Below are 19,270 nucleotides of genomic sequence, written 5' to 3'. Positions count from 1 at the left end.
CTTCTGAGCGCATAGCCAGGAGTAACCCCTGAGCGTCACAGGGTGTGGCCCAAAAAAAAAAAAAAAAAAAAAAAAAAAAAAAAAAAAAAAAGAATAGGGGCCGGGCGGTGGCGCTAAAGGTAAGGTGCCTGCCTTGCCTGCGCTAGCCTCGGACGGACCGCGGTTCGATCCCCCGGCGTCCCATATGGTCCCCCAAGCCAGGAGCGACTTCTGAGCGCATAGCCAGGAGTAACCCCTGAGCGTCACCGGGTGTGGCCCAAAAACCAAAAAAAAAAAAAAAAAAAGAGGGGCCGGGTAGGTGGCGCTGGAGGTAAGGTGCCTGCCTTGCAAGCGCTAGCCAAGGAAGGACCGCGGTTCGATCCCCCGGCGTCCCATATGGTCCCCCCAAGCCAGGGGCGATTTCTGAGCACATAGCCAGGAGTAACCCCTGAGCGTCAAACGGGTGTGGCCCAAAACCAAAAAAAAAAAAAAAAAAAAAAAAAAAAAAAAAAAAAAAAAAAAAAAGAAATAGCTCCTGGCAGGCACGGGGGACCATATGGGACACCGGGATTCGAACCAACCACCTTAGGTCCTGAATCAGCTGCTTGCAAGGCAAACGCCGCTGTACTATCTCTCCGGCCCCGGATTTGAATGTTTTGATGGGGTCATTCCCTGCTGGTGTCCTAGGATATTTCATTCCAAGAACAAAACAGGAGAGCCCGTTGGGATCTCTCAGGGCTTGTTTTTCAACTTGAAGCTCGAATCCAAGTCTTCACAAGTGCAAAGCAAGTGCCCTGCCGCTGTGTCCCATCTCCGGCCTGACGTTGTGCATACTTTGTAATTTCATATTCACGGATGAATGTGTTTGCTCAGTTAAGTGCCACAACCTGCAGGACTCAATAGCTGCTCCAGGCTCATAGTTGGACCATGCAGTGTCCTGGGTGAAACCCGGAGTTCCAGATCATGCAAAGCTTGCGCTCTGTCCACTGAGCTATCATCCCTCCCTTTGGATGAAAGAATTCACTTTTTTTGTTTTGTTTTGTTTTTCTTTTGGGTCACACCCGGCAGCGCTCAGGTGTCACTCCTGGCTCTATGCTCAGAAATCGCCCCCAGTAGGCTCGGGGACCATATGGAATGCCGGGATTCGAACCGCCGTCCATCCAGCATCAGCAGCTTGCACGGAAAGCGCCCTGCCGCGGTGCCATCTACACCGGGCCCTCTTGGGCTCCAATCTGGACTCCGCCCACCAAAAAATCCGGAAGCTCCGCGCTTGGGCCTGGGGCGGAGTCTCCGGTTCCCTCTCTGAGCATGCGCAGAGAGCGGCGCATGCGCATGCGCAGTGGCGCTTTGGAGTAGGGCAGTGGAGAGAAACCCTGGCTGGCGTCCACGCGCTCATCCCGGCCCCGGCGCGGGCATGGCCGCCAGCCTGTGGATGGGGGACGTGAGTGCGGGGAAGCAGTATTCCGTGTCGCGCGGGAGGGCGGACCTGAGGGGGCATCCTGGGATTCCCAAAGAGTAGGAGCGCACGGGGAGGAGCGTGCTTTGGGGGTGTGGGAGGTGAAGGGGCTGGAAGGGGGCGTCCCCTGTTGGGAGGGATCGGGGGGCCGGAGCCGGGGTTCAGCTGGTGCAGGTGAGCGGCGGGGGACGGGCCCTCCTTGGCCAGACACTCCCCGAAACCCAGCTCTCCTCTGCGCAGCTGGAACCCTACATGGACGAGAACTTCATCTCCAGAGCCTTCGCCACCATGGGGGAGACCGTGATGAGCGTCAAGATCATCCGAAACCGCCTCACCGGGTACTCGCTTTGCTGCTTCTCCCCACTTCTCCCTGACAGGTTCTCCTGTCAGACGCATGAGCCTCTGTCCCCCTGAAGCGGGCCAGGGGTCCAGGCAGGACCGACTCCTCCTTCCCAGTCACCGTGGGTGGTCAAAACTGTTGGAGCTACTGTGTGGCCTTCTGAGAGTACAATATGTTGCACCAGATCTAGGCCAGGTTGGAAAACTGCTTGTGTGGCCTCAGGCAAATGCCTGCTTCCACTAAGAGTTGGGGTGAGGATAGTGAACTGATTTTTTGTTTGTTTCGTTTTTTTTTGGTCACACCCGCTAGTGCTCAGGGGTTCCTCCTGGTTCCACGCTCAGAAATCGCTCCTGGTAGGCTCTGGGGACCATATGGGATGCGGGGATTTGAACCACCGCCCTTCTGCATGCAAGGCAAATGCCCTACTTCTATGCTATCTCTTCGGCTCCATAAGTGAACTGATTTATTTGCAACCCACATGTAGAACAGTGTCTGATACATGTCTACTGTATATGTATTAATACTATATATACACCATAGATCTATGCTCAATAGATATGAACATGATTAGGACCCGAGAGATAGTACAGTGATTAAGGAGCTTATGTATAGGAATATCACAGTCAAGTGAGTTCGAGCACTGTACGGGTAGTCAGTAGTAGCGCCTGAGCACCTAGATCAAAGCTCTGCTTCCCCAAATACATAAAAAGCTTATCTGCAAGGTAACTAGGTCTTCTTTGTTTTAGGCACTTGATCATATTCAGTGCTGGGGCTTACTCCAGCAGTACTTTGGGACATTTGTGCAGAGATTCAGCCCTGTTCTACATGTAAGCCTGTGCTCCAGTCTTGTGAACGAGCTATCTGCCTCCTAAAAATCATGGGGGGAAAAAAATCACAAAAACTTGAGCTAATAAGAACTGTTAGTAGAGAGCTGAGTAACTGTCTTAAAGTTACACAGTTATAAAATAACAAGCCAGGCCTTGAGTTCTTCTTTTCCTCAAACCTCATCAATGCCTTTTAACTCCTCTGCCTTTGATAAAAAATGTGTAGAGTGGGTCAAGGGTATGTCTCAGTGTTTGTGTGCATTCCTTGTACATGTGAGGCCCTGGATTCTTTGGATTCTGGCCCCTCACAGATTTTCAAGTGGCCTATCAGTAAATACACTAAAGATAATGGGGCTAGAGTGATACCACAGTGGTCACACCGCCAATCCAGGATATACCTGGGTTTGATGGGTTTCATCTCTGACATCCCATATGATCCTCTGAGCCTGCCAGAAGCAATTTCTGAGCGCAGAGCTCATTGCCAACAGGTGTGGTCCAGAAACTAAAAAAAGGGGCCTGAGAGATAGCATGGAGATAGGGTGTTTGCCGTGCATCAGAAGGTTGGAGTTTCAAACTCCAGCATCTCATATAGTCCCTCGAGCCTGCCAGGAGCGATTTCTGAGCATAGAATCAGGAATAACCCCTGACCCAAAAACAAAAAAAACCCTAAAAAACTAAAAATAAAATTTATGGGGCTGGAGCTATAATATAGGAAGTAGGGTGTTTGCCTTCCATGTGTCTGGCCTGGGTTTGATGCCTAGCACCTCTCTTGGTCTCCCGAGATATCCAGGAGTGATCTCTGAACAAAGAACCAGAAAGAGCCAGGAATAAACCTTGAACACTTCTAGGTGTGATTCAAAAACCTAAATAGGGCCAGAGAGATAGCATGGAGGTAGGACATTTGCCTTGCATGCAGAAGGACGTTGGTTTGAATCCCAGCATCCCATATGGTCCTCCAAGCCTGCCAGGAGCGATTTCTGAGCCTAGAGCCAGGAGTAACCCCTGAGCGCTGCCAGGTGTGACCCAAAAAACAAAAAAAACAACAACACATAGGGGCCGGAGAGGTAGCATGGAGGTAGGGCGTTTGCTTTGCATGCAGAAGGACAGTGGTTCTAATCCCGGCATCTCATATAGTCCCCTGAGCCTGCCAGGAACGATTTCTGAGTGTAGAGCCAGGAGTGGCTCTGAGCGCTGCTGGGTGTGACCCAAAAACCAAAAAAAAAAAAAAAAAAAAAAAACCCACCTAAATAAGCAAAGATGGCTGGAGTACATGCAGGAATCCTGAGTTGCCAACTCTGTTTCAACCCAGCACCTCCAGAAGCACCCCTCAACTGGGATTAAATTCCTGAGCATTGTCAGATTTGTCCTAAAGCTCACTGTAACACTCAGTACAGGCCTAGATATGGCTCATTGTTCTCAGCATATGCCCAAGCTCTTATCTTGTGAACCTTTACTAGCCATCCCTTCATTCTTAGTAGTTGAATTGAAGTTCTAAAGTTATATTTCTAGGGAAGTTTGGATGACTTGAAGGATGATATTAAAGAAAATTCACTAGTTTTCAGTGTAAATTACATACTAGGCAAGTGATACAAATGAATATTGCAACACCCTACTTTGTCAGTGAGACTTTCAGAAATAACCACCAGAAATCTCAGCTATCTTCAGAGGTAAACTATTATTATTATTATTGGTTTTGGTTTTTGGGTCTCACCCAGCGATGTTCAGAGATTATTCCTGGCTCTACACTCAGAAATCGCTCCTGGCTTGGGGAACCATATGGGACTCCAGGGGATCAAACCTAAGTCTGTCCTAGGTTAGCATGTGCAAGGCAAATGCCCTACCATATGGCATGCTGGGATTCAAACCACCGTCCTTCTGCATGCATGGCAAATGCCTTACCTCCATGCCATCTCTCTGGCCCCTGGGTTTTACCACTTGATGAAGTTAAGTAGACAGGAGTTTGTGATTTGTGACAGACATGGAGATGGAAAACTGGAGCTTCCAGACATTCAGGCAGCATTTATTTATTTATATATTTATTTATTTTTGAGGGGTGTTTTGGGCCACTCACAATGGTACTCAGCTCACTCCTGTGATGCTCATAGATCCTTGGGGACCTAACTGAAGTTGGCAGTATCACCTTATGCATTGTACTCTCTGGAAAGTCTGCATGTGACAAAGTTAACTGTCCTTGGTGCAGCTCTGACCATATACTGAAAGTCCTTTCTGTGCCTGCCTGGATCCTAAATACTAAATGGAACATATAGGGTTATGGTGGGAAACTACCTTCAACCCGTCAACAACTTCGGCTGCGGTTGCTGAAGTGACTGCAGGTCACTGGCCAGTGTGGTCTTGTCAGAAAGGGGTCTTTCAGGTCACTGACATGTTTGGCACTGTGCAGAAGTTTCTAGAACAGAAGAGCTGCACCATAGATCACAGGCTGCATTTTTACTTCTTTACTGACTTCTACAACATTCTAATTTATCAGTTACTGGGAAACCTCACTTCCAGTATGTGATCTGACTTGTATAATATTTCTCTTTCCCTTTATGGCAAAACTCCCTCATCTTAGGATCACATCTTTTTTTTTTTTTTTTTTCCCTACAGCTGTGCTAGAGATTGAGGAAGAGTTAGGGATAAAACATGGGGCCTCTGGGTTGGAATGATAATATAGTAGGCAGGGCACTTGCCTTGCATGTAGCAGAGCCAGATTCATTTCCCAGCATCCCTTAGATCCCCTGAGCACCTCCAGGAGTGATCCTTGAGTACAGAGTGAGGAGTTAACTCCTAGGTACCATCAGGTGTGAGCTAAAAAACTAAAAAAAATGTAAGAAACTCAGAGTTTTTTTTTGTTTGTTTGTTTTTGGGCCACACCCGGCGGTGCTCAGGGGTTACTCCTGGCTGTCTGCTCAGAAATAGCTCCTGGCAGGCACGGGGGACCATATGGGACGCCGGGATTCGAACCAACCACCTTTGGTCCTGGATCGGCTGCTTGCGAGGCAAACACCGCTGTGCTATCTCTCCGGGCCCTCAAAACCATCTTAAAGGGACTGGAGAGATAGCATGGAGATAGGGCGTTTGCTTCACATTCAGAAGGATGGTGGTTTGAATCCTGGCATCCCATGTGGTCCTCCGAGCCTGCCAGGAGCATAGAGCCAGGTGGAACCCCTGAGCACTGCTGGGTGTGACCCAAAAACAAGCAAACAAAAACCATCTTAAAGATGCTAGAGAAAGAGCTCAATGAGCTGTGTGCCTGCTTTGTATGTGGAAAGCCAGGTTTAATTTGCAGCACCATATGTTGTCCCTTGAGCACTGTCAGTAGTAAAGATGGGGGGTGGGGTTGGCATGCCCCAGTGTGAACCTGATTGGCCACTTGCAAGGCAGATGCCGTACCTGCTGTACTACTCCACTCAGTAGCAGCTTTTAAGCATAGAGCCAGAGAAGTTCTGACCACTGTTGGGTATAGCCCAAAATATATAAGCAAAATTTTTTTATTCTTTTTTGGGCCACACATGGAAGTGCCTGGGGCTTACACCTGGCTCTACTTTCAGGGATCAGGCAAATATAATTTTAAACATGCTGGAGTGATACTGCAGGGGTTAAGGTGCTGGCCTTGCATGTGGCTAACTCCATTTTTGACCCTTATATCCCATATGGTGTCTTGAGCAACACCAGAAATTATCCCTGAGCATTGCCAGGTATGGTGTAAGTAAATAAATAAACAGTAAAATACAAAATCATCTTGGGCAGGAGATATGGCTCTGCTATGGTGCCTTTTATTCATAAAATATTGATTTAATCCATGACACCACAGCACAAAAATAAGCCAAAGCTTTTCCCATTCTCACGTTAGGGCTAGGTATTTAAATAAGGCTGGTTCACAAAATAAATTAGAAGGAAAGTATGGGTAAGAGGGAGAAGAAAGCCATTACTTGAGGATGGTGTCAATGGTTAATAAATGCCCAGAAGAGGTCAATGTTCTGTTCTTTATAAGAATTTGAGATAACTTGTTAAAACAACATCAGGTTTGCATGATAGTCTTAAGAATTCTTGGGCCGGGAAGGTGGCGCTAGAGATAAGGTGTCTGCCTTGTAAGCGCTACCAAGGAACGGACCACGGTTCGATCCCCCGGCGTCCCATATGGTCCCCCCAAGCCAGGGGCGATTTCTGAGCACATAGCCAGGAGTAACCCCTGAGCGTCAAACGGGTGTGGCCCAAAAACAAAAAAACAAAAAAACAAAAAAAAAAACAAGAATTCTTCCTAGGGGTCGGAGAGATAGCATGGAGGTAAGATGTTTGCCTTGCATGCAGAAGAACAGTGGTTCAAATCCCGGCATCCCGTATGGTCCCCGAGCCTGTCAGGAGCAATTTCTGGTATAGAGCCAGGAGTAACCCGAGTGCTGCCAGGTATGACCCAGAAACCAAAAAAAAAAAAAAAAAAAAAAAAAAAAGAATTCTTCTTAGAGGGCCTGGTATTTGATCTTACCCTCCTTACCCTCTTCATAACTGGACCTGCTTTATCATTAAATATTCAATACAGAAGCCAGAGAGATAATGCACTGGCCTTTTATGTGGTCTGGAGTCAATCCCCTCCCGCTGATTTGGTATGGTCTAGACATCAAATAAATACACAATTTATAGGACTTTCAGGATTGGCAGACAGGACAAAGGCCAAGAGGGAGTGTGAATAGAAAGTAGAAGGACGGTGGTTCGAATCCCAGCATCCCATATGGTCTCCCAGGAGTGGCCCCTGAGCGCTGCCGGGTGTGACCCAAAAAACAAAAATAAAAAAAAAGCAAATAAGTGTTTGTCCTAATATTCGTTCATTTACAGCACATGGATATGTACTCTACCACTAAGTTGACCCACACCCTGCAAATGCCACTTTTTTTTTTTTTTTTTTTGGTTTTTGTGTCACACCCGGCAGTGCTCGGGTTATTCCTGGCTCCAGGCTCAGAAATTGCTCCTGGCAGGCACGGGGGACCATATGGGGCGCCGGGATTTGAACCGATGACCTCCTGCATGAAAGGCAAACGCCTTACCTCCATGCTATCTCTCCGGCCTCATGCCACATTTTAACACTGCTCTTTCTCTGTTGGCTTTCTTTCTAGGATCCCAGCTGGCTATTGCTTTGTAGAATTCGCAGATTTGGCCACAGCTGAGAAGTGTTTGCATAAAATTAATGGGAAACCCCTGCCAGGAGCCACGCCTGTAAGGACATTCAGATAATGATGTTGTGCCATTGTTATATTATCATTGATAACCATAATTTATTCCTACTGTGTGTTGATAATATTTAATCTTGTAACACCCAGAACAGTAGGTGGACCAGGAAACTGAAGCTCAGGGATGTGGAGTAACTTGCCCAAGGCAACACAGGTAGTAAGCGGCAGAGCCAAGATGCTTACTGAAGACTGGTTGCATCTTAAGTCCATGCCCTTTTCATTCAACACCGCTGCCTCCTATATTGGGAGACTTGAAACTAGATTTAGATTGAGAAACTAGAACAAGCTGGCAGCAGTGAGGCCACGTTGCAAGAGAGTTACGTTCTGCTCTTCCCACAGTTACTTAGCATACAGCTGCACCAAGCTGGCACACCTGGGCTCATAGAAACATGGAGCTGGCAGTGCCCTTAGCAGTCATCCGTCAACTCCCTCATTTTATACAGGAGAAAGAGCTGAGGCTTAGAGAGGGGGAGATATATTGTCCAAGGTAATTTGTTTCTGTTTTATTTTCAAATATTGTTTGACTCTTGAAATGCCTTTCACTGTTTTAGTGTGTTCGTTTTAAAATTTTTAGGCCAAGCGTTTTAAGTTGAACTATGCCACTTATGGAAAGCAGCCAGATAACAGGTAAGTAGTATAGAATGGCCCCAAGTTATTGTGAAACCCCTAAAAATGTCTAGAGACGCCCCCACTAAAGGGCAGTGGCCTCCCACTTGCACACCTTTCTGGTCTCTTATGTCTAGTTCCGTGTCTTCTCTTTGTTTCCATCCTCCTCTAAATTTTCAGTGTTGCTCTTCACATTACTGAAGTTTTTTGTTTTGTTTTGGGGCCACACCCGGTGACACTCGGGTTGCTCCTGGCTCTGTGCTCAGAAATCGCTCCTGGTTTGGGGGACCATATGGGACGCCAGGGGATTGAACAACGATCTGTCCTAGGTTAGCTTGTGCAAGGCAAACGCCCTACTGCTTACACCGCCTCTCCAGCCCCTCGGCCCCTGCTTTTATTTTCTTCTGTCTTGGGGCCACACTCAGCATTGCACAGGGGTTACTCCTGGCTATGTCCGCAGAACTCACTCCTGGTAGGCTATGGGAACCATATGGATGCCAGGGATAGAACCCAGTTGGCTGCATGCAAGGTAAATCCTACCCACTGTGCTATCATCACTCCAGCCCCATTACTGAAGGTTCTTTTTTCTTTCTTTCTTTCTTTCTTTTTTTTTTTTTTTGGTTTTTGGGCCACACCTGGCGTTGCTTGGGGGTTACTCCTGGCTGTATGCTCAGAAATAGCACCTGGCAGGCACGGGGACCATATGGGACCCAGGGATTCGAACCAACCACCTTAGGTCCTGGATCGGCTGCTTGCAAGGCAAACGCTGGTGTGCTATATCTCCGGGCCCTTTTTTTTTTTTTGGAAGTTTCTTTTTTTCGGGGGTCCGGGTCACACCGGCACTCGGGTTACTCCTGGCTGTGCAATAAGGAATCGCTCTGGCAGGCACGGGGGACCATATGGGATGCCGGGATTCAAACCCAGGTCAGTCATAGATCAGCAGCATGCAAGGCAAATATCCTGCTGCTGTGCTATTACTCTGGCCCACCAGAAGTGATTTCTGAACACGGCCAGGTGTAACCCCTGAATGCCACCGGGTGTGGCCCCCCCCAAAAATCAAGGGATCATAGAGATAGTATAATGGATAAAGCACTTAGCTTGTGCACAGCTGACCTGGATTGATTCCCCACTTTGTGTGTAGTCCCCTAAACTCAACAAGGAGTGATCCCTAAGCATAGCCAGTTGTAACCCAAAACAAATATATGGAGCTGGAGAGATGCTCAACTAAGCTCATGCTTTGTATGAGATCTCTGGCACCTCATAGTCCCCGTAAATAGGACAACCCTGTGCTGTGCTGAATGACCTAAAAAAGCAAACTATTTATCCAGGGCTGGGATGAAACTCAAAGCACATACCTTGCATGGGTTGGATCCTGGCCCTGCAAAAATTAAATCAAAAGTGAAACAGTACATTAATACTGTTCTTGGTTTTAGAATTTCTTCACAAGTCTGCAAAGTTAGGCCCCTAAATTGTTGAGGCCAGGCTGTAGTTCACTGGTAGGGCATATACTTTACATGTGTAAGGGTTGGGCTTGGTTACTTGATATCAAAAAATGAAAGAGCAAGTAGGGTGTTTGCTTTAATATCATCCAGTTTTTTTTTTTTGTTTTTTTTTTTGGTTTTAGGGCCACACCCGGCGTTGCTCAGGGGTTACTCCTGGCTGACTGCTCAGAAATAGCTCCTGGCAGGCACGGGGGACCATATGGGACACCGGGATTCGAACCAACCACCTTTGGTCCTGGATCGGCTGCTTGCAAGGCAAACGCCACTGTGCTATCTCTCCGGGTCCCATCATCCAGTTTTTTTGTTTGTTTGTTTTGGTTTTGGTTTTTGAGCCACACCCGGTGGTGCTCAGGGGTTACTGCTGGCTGTCTGCTCAGAAATAGCTCCTGGCAGGCACGGGGGACCACATGGGACACCGGGATTCGAACCAACCACCTTTGGTCCTGGATCGGCTGCTTGCAAGGCATGGCTGCTTGCAAGGCAAATGCCGCTGTGCTATCTCTCTGGGCCCATTATCATCCAGTTTTAATCTGGTAAACCATATGGTCCCTCAAGCCCTCCAGGAGTAATTTCTTTTTTTTTTTTTTTTTTTTTTTTTTTTTTTTTTTTGGGCCACACCCGGTAACGCTCAGGGGTTACTCCTGGCTATGTGCTCAGAAGTTGCTCCTGGCTTGGGGGACCATATGGGACACCGGGGGATCGAACCGCGGTCCGTCCAAGGTTAGCGCAGGCAAGGCAGGCACCTTACCTTTAGCGCCACCGCCCGGCCCCAGGAGTAATTTCTGAGTGCAGAACTAGGAGTTAGCCCTGAGTACATATAGGTGTGGCTCCAAAACAACAACAACAAAATTTTAAATGGAAAGAGTAATGTTGAAATATGTAATGATAGACTCAGGGGGAGTGCAATAATTAGTCATTGAGAAGTAGTTTAAGTCACAGCATTCTTATTGATTGGAATTCTTTGTTCCTATTAATGGTCACACATATATGCACGTGTGTACGCACAAGGCAAGTGCCCTACCTGCTCACTGTACTATTGCTCTGGTCCTAATGGTTCTCTTATAGCTTAGAGACAAGATTTCAAAGGACTGGGATGGGCTCCACAGCAAAGCACACTTGTTTTAGGTTTTTGGTCACATCTGGCATTGCTCAGGGTTTACTCCTGGTTCTGTCTTCAGAAATCACTCCTAATTGGTTGAGGGGAACAATCAAGGGTGCCAGGGATTAAACCCAGGTCAGCTGTATTCGAGACAAGCACTTAGCTTGGACCACACCGGCAATGCTCAGGGCTTACTGTTGGCTTTGAACTCAAGAATTAGTCCTGTGGGTCCGTGTGGTGGCGCAAGGCAGACACCTTACCCTGCTAGCCTTGGACGGACTGTGGTTCGTTCCTCTGGCCCTGAACTTTTCAGGAGTAACCCCTGAGCGTCACCGGATGTGGCCCAAAAACCAAAAAAAAAAAAAAAAAAAAAAAAAAAGTCCTGGTGATGCTTGGGGGACCATAGGAGATCCCAAAGATCAAATCTGGGTCCATTGCTTGCAAATGGACTATTTTTCCATAGTTCTTAAAAATTCTTTTATTTTTCTTTGTTTGAAGGCCACATCTGACAGTATTCGTGTCTTTTTTTTTTTTTTTTTTTGCTTTTTGGGCCCACATCCAATAATGCTTAGAGTTACTCCTGGCTCTTTACTCAGGAATTATCCCTGGTAGTGTTCAGGGAATTGAACCACGTCAACTGTATGCAGGCAAACACCTTACCCACTGTACTGTCATTCCAGTCTTCAGTGTTCATATCTTTTTGTTTGTTTGTTTGTTTTTTTGGGGGTCACTCCTGGCAGCGTTCAGGGGTTACTCCTGGCTTTATGCTCAGAAACGCTCCTGGCAGGCTCAGGGGACCGTATGGGATGCCAGGATTTGCACCACCAACCTTCTGCATGAAAGGTAAATGCCTTACCTCCATGCTATCTCTCCGGCCCCTAATGTTCATATCTTATTCCTTGCTCTGTGCTTAGGGATCACTCTTGGAATGCACAGGAGAGCATATGTGGTGACAGGAACCAAATCTGGGTCATTTTGCCTTTCAGGCAAGTGCCTTACTGGCTGTGCTACTTTGTCAATCCCACAGGGCCTCTCCCTATGCATATTTTGTAACACTTGAAGTCAGGCTGGCTAGCTTTGTGCATTTGTGGCTGGAGACTCTTTCTATAACCTTTCTGCCCAGATTGCAAGTGAGATAAAATCCAGTATTGGTCTACAAAGAATGGACCAAAAGTGCTTATTAGAAGAAAAATTTGGTCTTTGTGCCTGAATCTTGTTTTATTTTTTTTCTCTCAGCCCAGAGTACTCCCTCTTTGTGGGAGACCTGACCCCAGATGTGGATGATGGCATGCTGTATGAATTCTTTGTCAAAGTCTATCCCTCTTGTCGAGGCGGCAAAGTGGTTCTGGACCAGACTGGCATTTCAAAGTAAGATCTCATCTCTAATAATGGATGCTTACTCTCTTACTCTTTTCATCCAGCATTTTCCTGGTAGGTGGATGGTGGTGTTACAGTGAGGCTCTATAATTTACGAGCAAGGACTCTGGAACTATGTTGCCTGTTTTGACTCCCAGTTTCACCACTGCCTGGGAATGATGCAGTACGCTATTCTCTGACAGTCATGTACCATGTTCCAGCTGTAGAACAAAACTGATAAAAAAAAAAAAAGAAGGGGCCGGAGAGATAGCATGGAGGTAAGGCGTTTGCCTTTCATGCAGAAGGTTATTGGTTCAAATCCCGGCGTCCCATATAGTCCCCCATGCCTGCCAGGAGCAATTTCTGAGCATGGAGCCAGGAATAACCCCTGAGCACTGCCGGGTGTGACCCAAAAAAAAAAAAAAACCAGAAAAAAAAAAAAAAGAAAAAATACCTGATAAAACATAAATCTCTGGGACCAGAGAGATAGCACAGCAGCGTTTGCCTTGCCAACAGCAGACCCAGGACCTAAGGTGGTTGGTTCGAATCCCGGTGTCCCATATGGTCCCTCATGCCTGCCAGGGGCTATTTCTGAGCAGATAGTCAGGAGTAATCCCTGAGCACCGCAGGATGTGGCCCAAAAACCAAAAACAAACAAAAAACCACCCTTCACATAAATCTCCATATTATTGTATGTTTTAGTTATTTTTTTTTGTTTTTTGTTTTTTGGGTCACATCCAGAGGAGCTCAGGGGTTACACCTGGCTCTGTGCTCAGAAATTGCTCCCGGCTAGCTTGGGGGACCATATGGGATGCCGGGATTCGAACCACCATCCTGGATCAGCTTCATGCAAGGCAAACATCCTACCATTGTGCTATCTCTCCAGCCCCTGTTTCAGTGATTTTTGTTTTGTTTTGTTTTGTTTTTGGGCCACACCCAGTGACACTCAGGGGTTGCAGCTGGCTATGCACTCAGAAATTGCTCCTGGCTTGGGGGACCATATGGGACACTGGGGGATCTCACCATGGTTCATCCTAGGTTAGTACATGCAAGGCAGACGCCCCCAGTGTTCAAGGCTTACTACTAACTTTGCACTCAAGGATCACCCAACTTTGCCTCCTGCAGCCCCCAGGTAAATTGAGTTTGAGACCCCTGCATGCTGTCTCTGTCTTCCTCCCAAGAGTCATTCCTTTTTTTTTTTTTTTTTTTTTGGGGGGGGCCAAAACGATGATGCTCAGGGGTTACTCCTGGCTATGCGCTCAGAAATCGCTCTTGGGGACCGGAGAGATAGTATGGAGGTAAGGTATTTGCCTTGCATGCAGAAGGTCAGTGGCTCGAATCCCGGCATCCTATATGGTATGGTCCCCTGAGCCTGCCAGGAGCAAGTTCTGAGCATAGCCAGGAGGAACCCCTGAGCACTGCTGGGTGTGACCCAAAAACCAAAAAAAAAGAAAGAAAAGAAAAGAAAAATTGCTCCTGGCTTGGGGACCATATGTGACACGGGGTGGGGGGGGGAGAGGCAAACGCCCTAGAGCTTGTACCACCGCTCTGGCCCCCCAAGGCTCATTCTTGATCAAATAATTAGTATTAAGGTTTGGGGATTTAGGAGTTTGACAGGGCTGAATTGAAATCCTATTTCTTCTGTGACTTTAAAGAAGTTATTAAACTGTAGCAGGAAAGATAGCATGGAGGTAAGGCGTTTGCCTTTCATGCAGAAGGTCATTGGTTCGAATCCCGTGTCCCATATGGTTCCCTCAGTCTGCCAGGAGCGATTTTCTAGAGTGGAGCCAGAAGTAACCACTGAGCGCTACTGGGTGTAACTCCCCCCCCCCCAAAAAAAAAAGTTGTTAAACCGCTGAATTTTGAATTCCCTCCAGCAAAATGTGGATATGTTCCCTTCTTATCAAACTGCTGAACTATTCAATAAAATGATCCTTGGGAACAGTTTAGCACAGTGCCTTGGAAATAAATGCTTGTTAAATGTTAGCTGCCATTCATTTCTCCCTGACTATGTGAATTCAGGGAAGCAGGAATTTTGTCTGCTTGTGACTTCCAAGTTCCACTGTTTAGTGCAGTTGTGGCATATACAGACCCTTATATTGAGTAGCATTATGACTACTACCATAGGGATGCATATAAAATACTTGCTAGGATTCTCGAGTATTGGGAACAGTATTGGATCATTGTCTCCACAGGGAAGGGACCGAGTAGACGAACAGTGGGAGATTCCTACTTTGCTTGACTTTCCTTCTTGACTCCTGCACTGCTGTCATGTGCTCCCACTAGTAGAGTCTCATCCTTCCACAGCAAGTGCAGTTGTCCCATTCTTGCCCTTCTTGGCCCTTTCTCCTCTTGTAGACTGACACATTCACACTCTTCCCACTTGTGACCTAACTAGTTTCTCTCCCGGGCAGAGGCTATGGTTTCGTGAAATTCACAGATGAGCTGGAACAGAAGCGAGCCTTGACGGAGTGCCAGGGAGCTGTGGGACTGGGGTCCAAACCAGTGCGGCTGAGTGTGGCCATCCCTAAAGCGTGAGTCTGGCTCTATCCCACCCCCACAGGACACCCCAGCCTGTCCCTGTTGCTTTCAGGATATGCACATGTTGAGCACTGGACACTGTCTGGGAACCTCCCCACACAATTTATATGATAGAGCAAATTTATACAGCATTAGAGACAGCACAGTAGTAGAACACTTGTCTTGTAAGGTCCTGGGTTTATTCCCTGATACGACATAAAAAGGGGAAATTTAATTCAGGTATCAAGTATTGACTGTTAGGCTTGTGCTGAGTACCGTCCCTCAGGAATAAGCCCTGAACACAGATATGACAAAGAAAGCCCAAACTGTACTTCAGTTTTCCTATTTGTAAACTGAGAATAAAGGTGTCCTTATTATATGGAGTTGTTAAGGAGGTCACATGAATTAATCGATGTAGAACAATCTCAGGACACAGTAAGAGTTATAGAAATGCCTGCTAACACGTGTTTATTTTCTTTTGGTTCTTTATTTAAGGAGTCGTGTGAAGCCTGTGGAATATAGTCAAATGTACAGTTACAGCTACAATCAGTATTACCAGCAGTACCAGAACTACTATGCCCAGTGGGGTTATGACCAGAACACAGGAAGCTATAGCTACAGCTACCCCCAGTATGGCTATACCCAGAGCACCATGCAGGTAACATTCCTGGGACAAAACTGGCTCTCCTCAGTTTTGTTATTCTCTAGGATGGAATTGGTAAGGAAGCTCGTTTGGGCTTCAGGGAGGTAGGGATGGGAATGGAGAAAGATGAATAGCCTAATAATTCCTCTTAGTTTGTTTTGAGGTTACATCCAACTGTTGTGGGCTTTCTTTTGGCTCTATACTTGGTTTACTATTGGTTGTGCTCCAGTAACTTAACTGCTGTACGCTGTACTAACTCTTAGGCCCCAGCCTAGATCTTTCATTAAAAATTAATTACTGGGGACCGGAGAGATAACATGGAGGTAAGGCATTTGCCTTTCATGCAGAAGGTCATCAGTTCAAACCCGGCTTCCCATATGGTCCCCCATGCCTGCCAGGAGCAATTTCTGAGCATGGAGCCAGGAGTTTCCCCTGAGCACTGTCGGGTGTGACCCAAAAACCACACACACACACAAAAAAAAAATTTACTGGAAGCCATATAACAGCAGGTAGGGCACTTGCCTTATATGCACCTGACTATGGCTCAATCCCTGGCTTCCCACATGATTCCCTGAGTACAGAGCCAGGAATAACCCGAGCACTGTTGGGTATGGAATGGAAACCCAGCCCCTAAAAAAAGAAATTCGGGGCCGGGCGGTGGCGCTGGAGGTAAGGTGCCTGCCTTACCTGCGCTAGCCTTGGAAGGACCGCGGTTCGATCCCCCGGCATCCCATATGGTCCCCCAAGCCAGGAGCGACTTCTGAGCACATAGCCAGGAGTAACCCCTGAGCGTCACCGGGTGTGGCCCAAAAACAAAAACAAAACAAAAAAAAAAATTCATCATTGGATTTGAACAGTAGTACAGTGAGTAGGGAAGAAACACTTGCCTCATATGCAGTCAACGTGGATTTAATCCTCACACACCATATGGTACCCTGAACTCAACACCAGGAGTGATCCCTGAACATAAACCAAGGAATAGGCTCTGAGCTCTCCAGGAGGCAGCAACTGGACATACTGATGTCTACCATTGTGTGGCCCAAAATAAGTCAAAAAATTTAAAAATTGGGGCTGGAGTGATGGCTCAGTGGTAGGTTTTTTGCCTTGTATGTTTGCCTTGCATGTGGTTGTCCCAGGAGGGCCTGGGTTCGATTCCCAGCATCCCATATGACCCCCCCCCCCCCGATCCTCTAGGGGCGATTTCATTTTTTTATTTCTGGTTTTTGGGTCACACCTGGCAGCGCTTGGGTTACTCTTGGCTCTACGCTCAGAAATCGCCCCTGGCAGGCTCAGGGGACCATATGGGATGCCAGGATTCAAACCATTGTCCTTCTGCATGCAAGGCAAACATCCTACCTCCATATCTCTCTGGCCCCTCTAAGAGCAACTTCTTTTTTTTTTTTTTTTTTTTTTTTGGTTTTTCGGGCCACACCGTTTGATGCTCAGGGGTTACTCCTGGCTAAGCGCTCAGAAATTGCCCCTGGCTTGGGGGGACCATATGGGACGCCGGGGGATCGAACCGCGGTCCTGATCCTTGGCTAGCGCTTGCAAGGCATACACCTTACCTCTAGCGCCACCTCGCCGGCCCCTCTAAGAGCAACTTCTGAGCACAGAGCCAGGAGTAACCTCTGAGCATCACTAAGTATGCCCCACCCCCGCAGAAAACAAAAGCCAAAAAAAGTAAAAGTTACTCATCCTGAGAGTAGCATGCAGCTAACCTGGGTACAGTCCCTGTCACTGAATAGGTCCCCTAACCCTGTCAGGCATGATCCCTCAGCAAGCAGAGTCAGGAGCGAACCCTGAACTCTGCCAAATATGGTCTTAAAACAAAGGAAAAATGCATCCTGGGGCTATGGAGATTAGTCCACAGGGCTAATGAACACATGATTTTGCATTCAGAAGGCCCAGCTTCCATTCCTAGCACTGCATGATTCCCAGGTAGCCTCCAAAACTCCCATAACACCTTTGGGTACACGTGCCCCACCTACCTCAAATAAATCTTAAACCTTAGTCCTTATCCTGGATTTCTTTGTGCTTCTCACTATCCTTTATTGGTCTATTGGCAGACATACGAAGAAGTTGGAGATGATGCATTGGAAGGTAAGATAAGAATTTCCTTTAAGGACTGGGGAGATGGCTCAAAGGGCAGGAGTATATATGTAGGAAGTTTGTGTTTAACCTCCAACACCCTATGATCCCCAAGCACAACATAACTTCTGTGGCTCAGAAGCTCAAAAGGAATCCATTTTCTCATTCTTCTGTTTGTCAGTCCCTGGGGGAAGCTCCATAAGGGAAGGAGGCCACCCCTCTCTAAATACACCATCTTTCCCCTAGTCCACAATGTAGGGTTCTAGCAAAAGTATTTGACAACTAGAAAACCATTTTTTAATATATTTTACTTTTGTTTTTGTTTTTGGGGCCACACCCATTTGATGCTCAGGGATTACTCCTGGCTAAAGCACTCAGAAATTACCCCTGGCTTGGGGGGGCCATATGGGACGCTGGGAGATCGAACTGCGGTCCTTCCTTGGCTAGTGCTGGCTAGGCAGACAACTTACCTCTAGTGCCACCTCTCTGGCCCCCCCCCCCTTTTTTTTTAATGTTTTTTGCATTTTCAAGTAATAGGATGAAAACTTTAGAAGGCTTAGAGAAGTCAAAGGGCTAGATGGCAGTTGTCTGACCACCCTTGCAGGTCCAGAGCATATCAATTACCAGTCCATTCAGTAAACATTTAAACCTGCAGTGCCATAGAGGGGGTGGCTTACAGAGCCTTAAGAACAGTATGGGAGGCTAAATAAATTAAAATATTATAAAGTGGGGCCAGAGAAATAACATGGAGGTGAGGTGTTTTGCCTTGCATGCAAAAGGACAGTGTTTCAAATCCCGGCATCCCATATGGTCCCGTCCCTGCCAGGAGCGATTCTAAGTGTAGAACCAGGAGTAACCCCTGAGCGCTGCTGGTTGTGACCCAACCCCCCCCCCCCAATTAAATGTTAAAGTATTGGAGTCCGGGTTGTAGCTCTAAAGTGGTTGAGCCTTTTACATGTGGGAGGACCTAATTAAAATCCCTAGTATTGCTTTTCTTCCCACCTATCTCATTGATTCTGTGCCAGATTTTTTTGTTTTTGGGGGTGTGGGAAACGGATCCTTAGGACAGAGATGACTTGGGACTAGGGAACTAAATCACTTTCTTGTACTTGCACTACCCCCGCTGGCCATGAACCCAAGTCCATCTTTATTTCTCTTCCAGATCCAACACCACAACTTGATGTGATTGAGGCTAACAAGGAGTTCATGGAACAAAGTGAGGAGCTCTATGATGCACTCATGGACTGTCACTGGCAGCCACTGGACAGCGTGTCTTCAGAAATCCCTGCCATGATGTAGCAAGGATAAGCCAGAAGAACCATGAAAGACTGAAACTCATTTTTAAAATTAAGTTAAAACTTTTACACCTTTATATTGTTTCTAGAAATATTTCTGCAACACTACCTTCAGTTGCGTTATTTTTGAATAAGGAACCTCAGAGGGCCAGAGCCATAGGGCACTTACTTGCCTTATACACAGCCAATGTGGCATCCCATATCATCGTCCCCTGTGCCCACCAGAGTGATTTCTGAACTTACTAGGTGTCCAGAAACAATTGATGGAACCAGGGCCGGCGTGGTGGCACTAGAGGTAAGGTGTCTGCCTTGCCAGCACTAGCCTAGAATAGACCAC

The 19,270-nt window shown here is 47.0% G+C and overlaps 1 protein-coding gene across 1 annotated transcript; it reads left to right on the top strand.

The window, feature by feature from the left end:
• The first annotated feature begins 1,327 nt into the window (after positions 1-1,327).
• TRNAU1AP (tRNA selenocysteine 1 associated protein 1) lies at positions 1,328-18,950 on the top strand. Its single transcript, XM_049774983.1, has 9 exons — positions 1,328-1,420; positions 1,676-1,773; positions 7,711-7,810; positions 8,399-8,451; positions 12,268-12,399; positions 14,802-14,921; positions 15,403-15,565; positions 17,617-17,650; positions 18,801-18,950. Exons 1-9 carry the CDS (start codon positions 1,394-1,396, stop codon positions 18,935-18,937), a joined length of 864 nt encoding a protein of 287 aa, XP_049630940.1. The 5' UTR covers positions 1,328-1,393; the 3' UTR covers positions 18,938-18,950.
• The last annotated feature ends 320 nt before the right edge of the window (positions 18,951-19,270 follow it).

Source organism: Suncus etruscus, chromosome 6, assembly GCF_024139225.1.
Source record: "Suncus etruscus isolate mSunEtr1 chromosome 6, mSunEtr1.pri.cur, whole genome shotgun sequence".
Classification (NCBI taxonomy): domain Eukaryota; kingdom Metazoa; phylum Chordata; class Mammalia; order Eulipotyphla; family Soricidae; genus Suncus; species Suncus etruscus.
This window is presented reverse-complemented; position numbering and strand designations above follow the sequence as displayed.

What these genes read in the sequence shown, in the direction of transcription:
- TRNAU1AP (XM_049774983.1), top strand. Translation starts at nt 1,394, where the DNA reads ATGGCCGCCAGCCTGTGGATGGGGGAC. An exon ending in CCCTGCCAGGAGCCACGCCT is followed by an intron (nt 7,811 to 8,398) that starts GTAAGGACATTC and finishes TAAAATTTTTAG; the next exon opens with GCCAAGCGTTTTAAGTTGAA. An exon ending in GACCAGACTGGCATTTCAAA is followed by an intron (nt 12,400 to 14,801) that starts GTAAGATCTCAT and finishes TCTCCCGGGCAG; the next exon opens with AGGCTATGGTTTCGTGAAAT.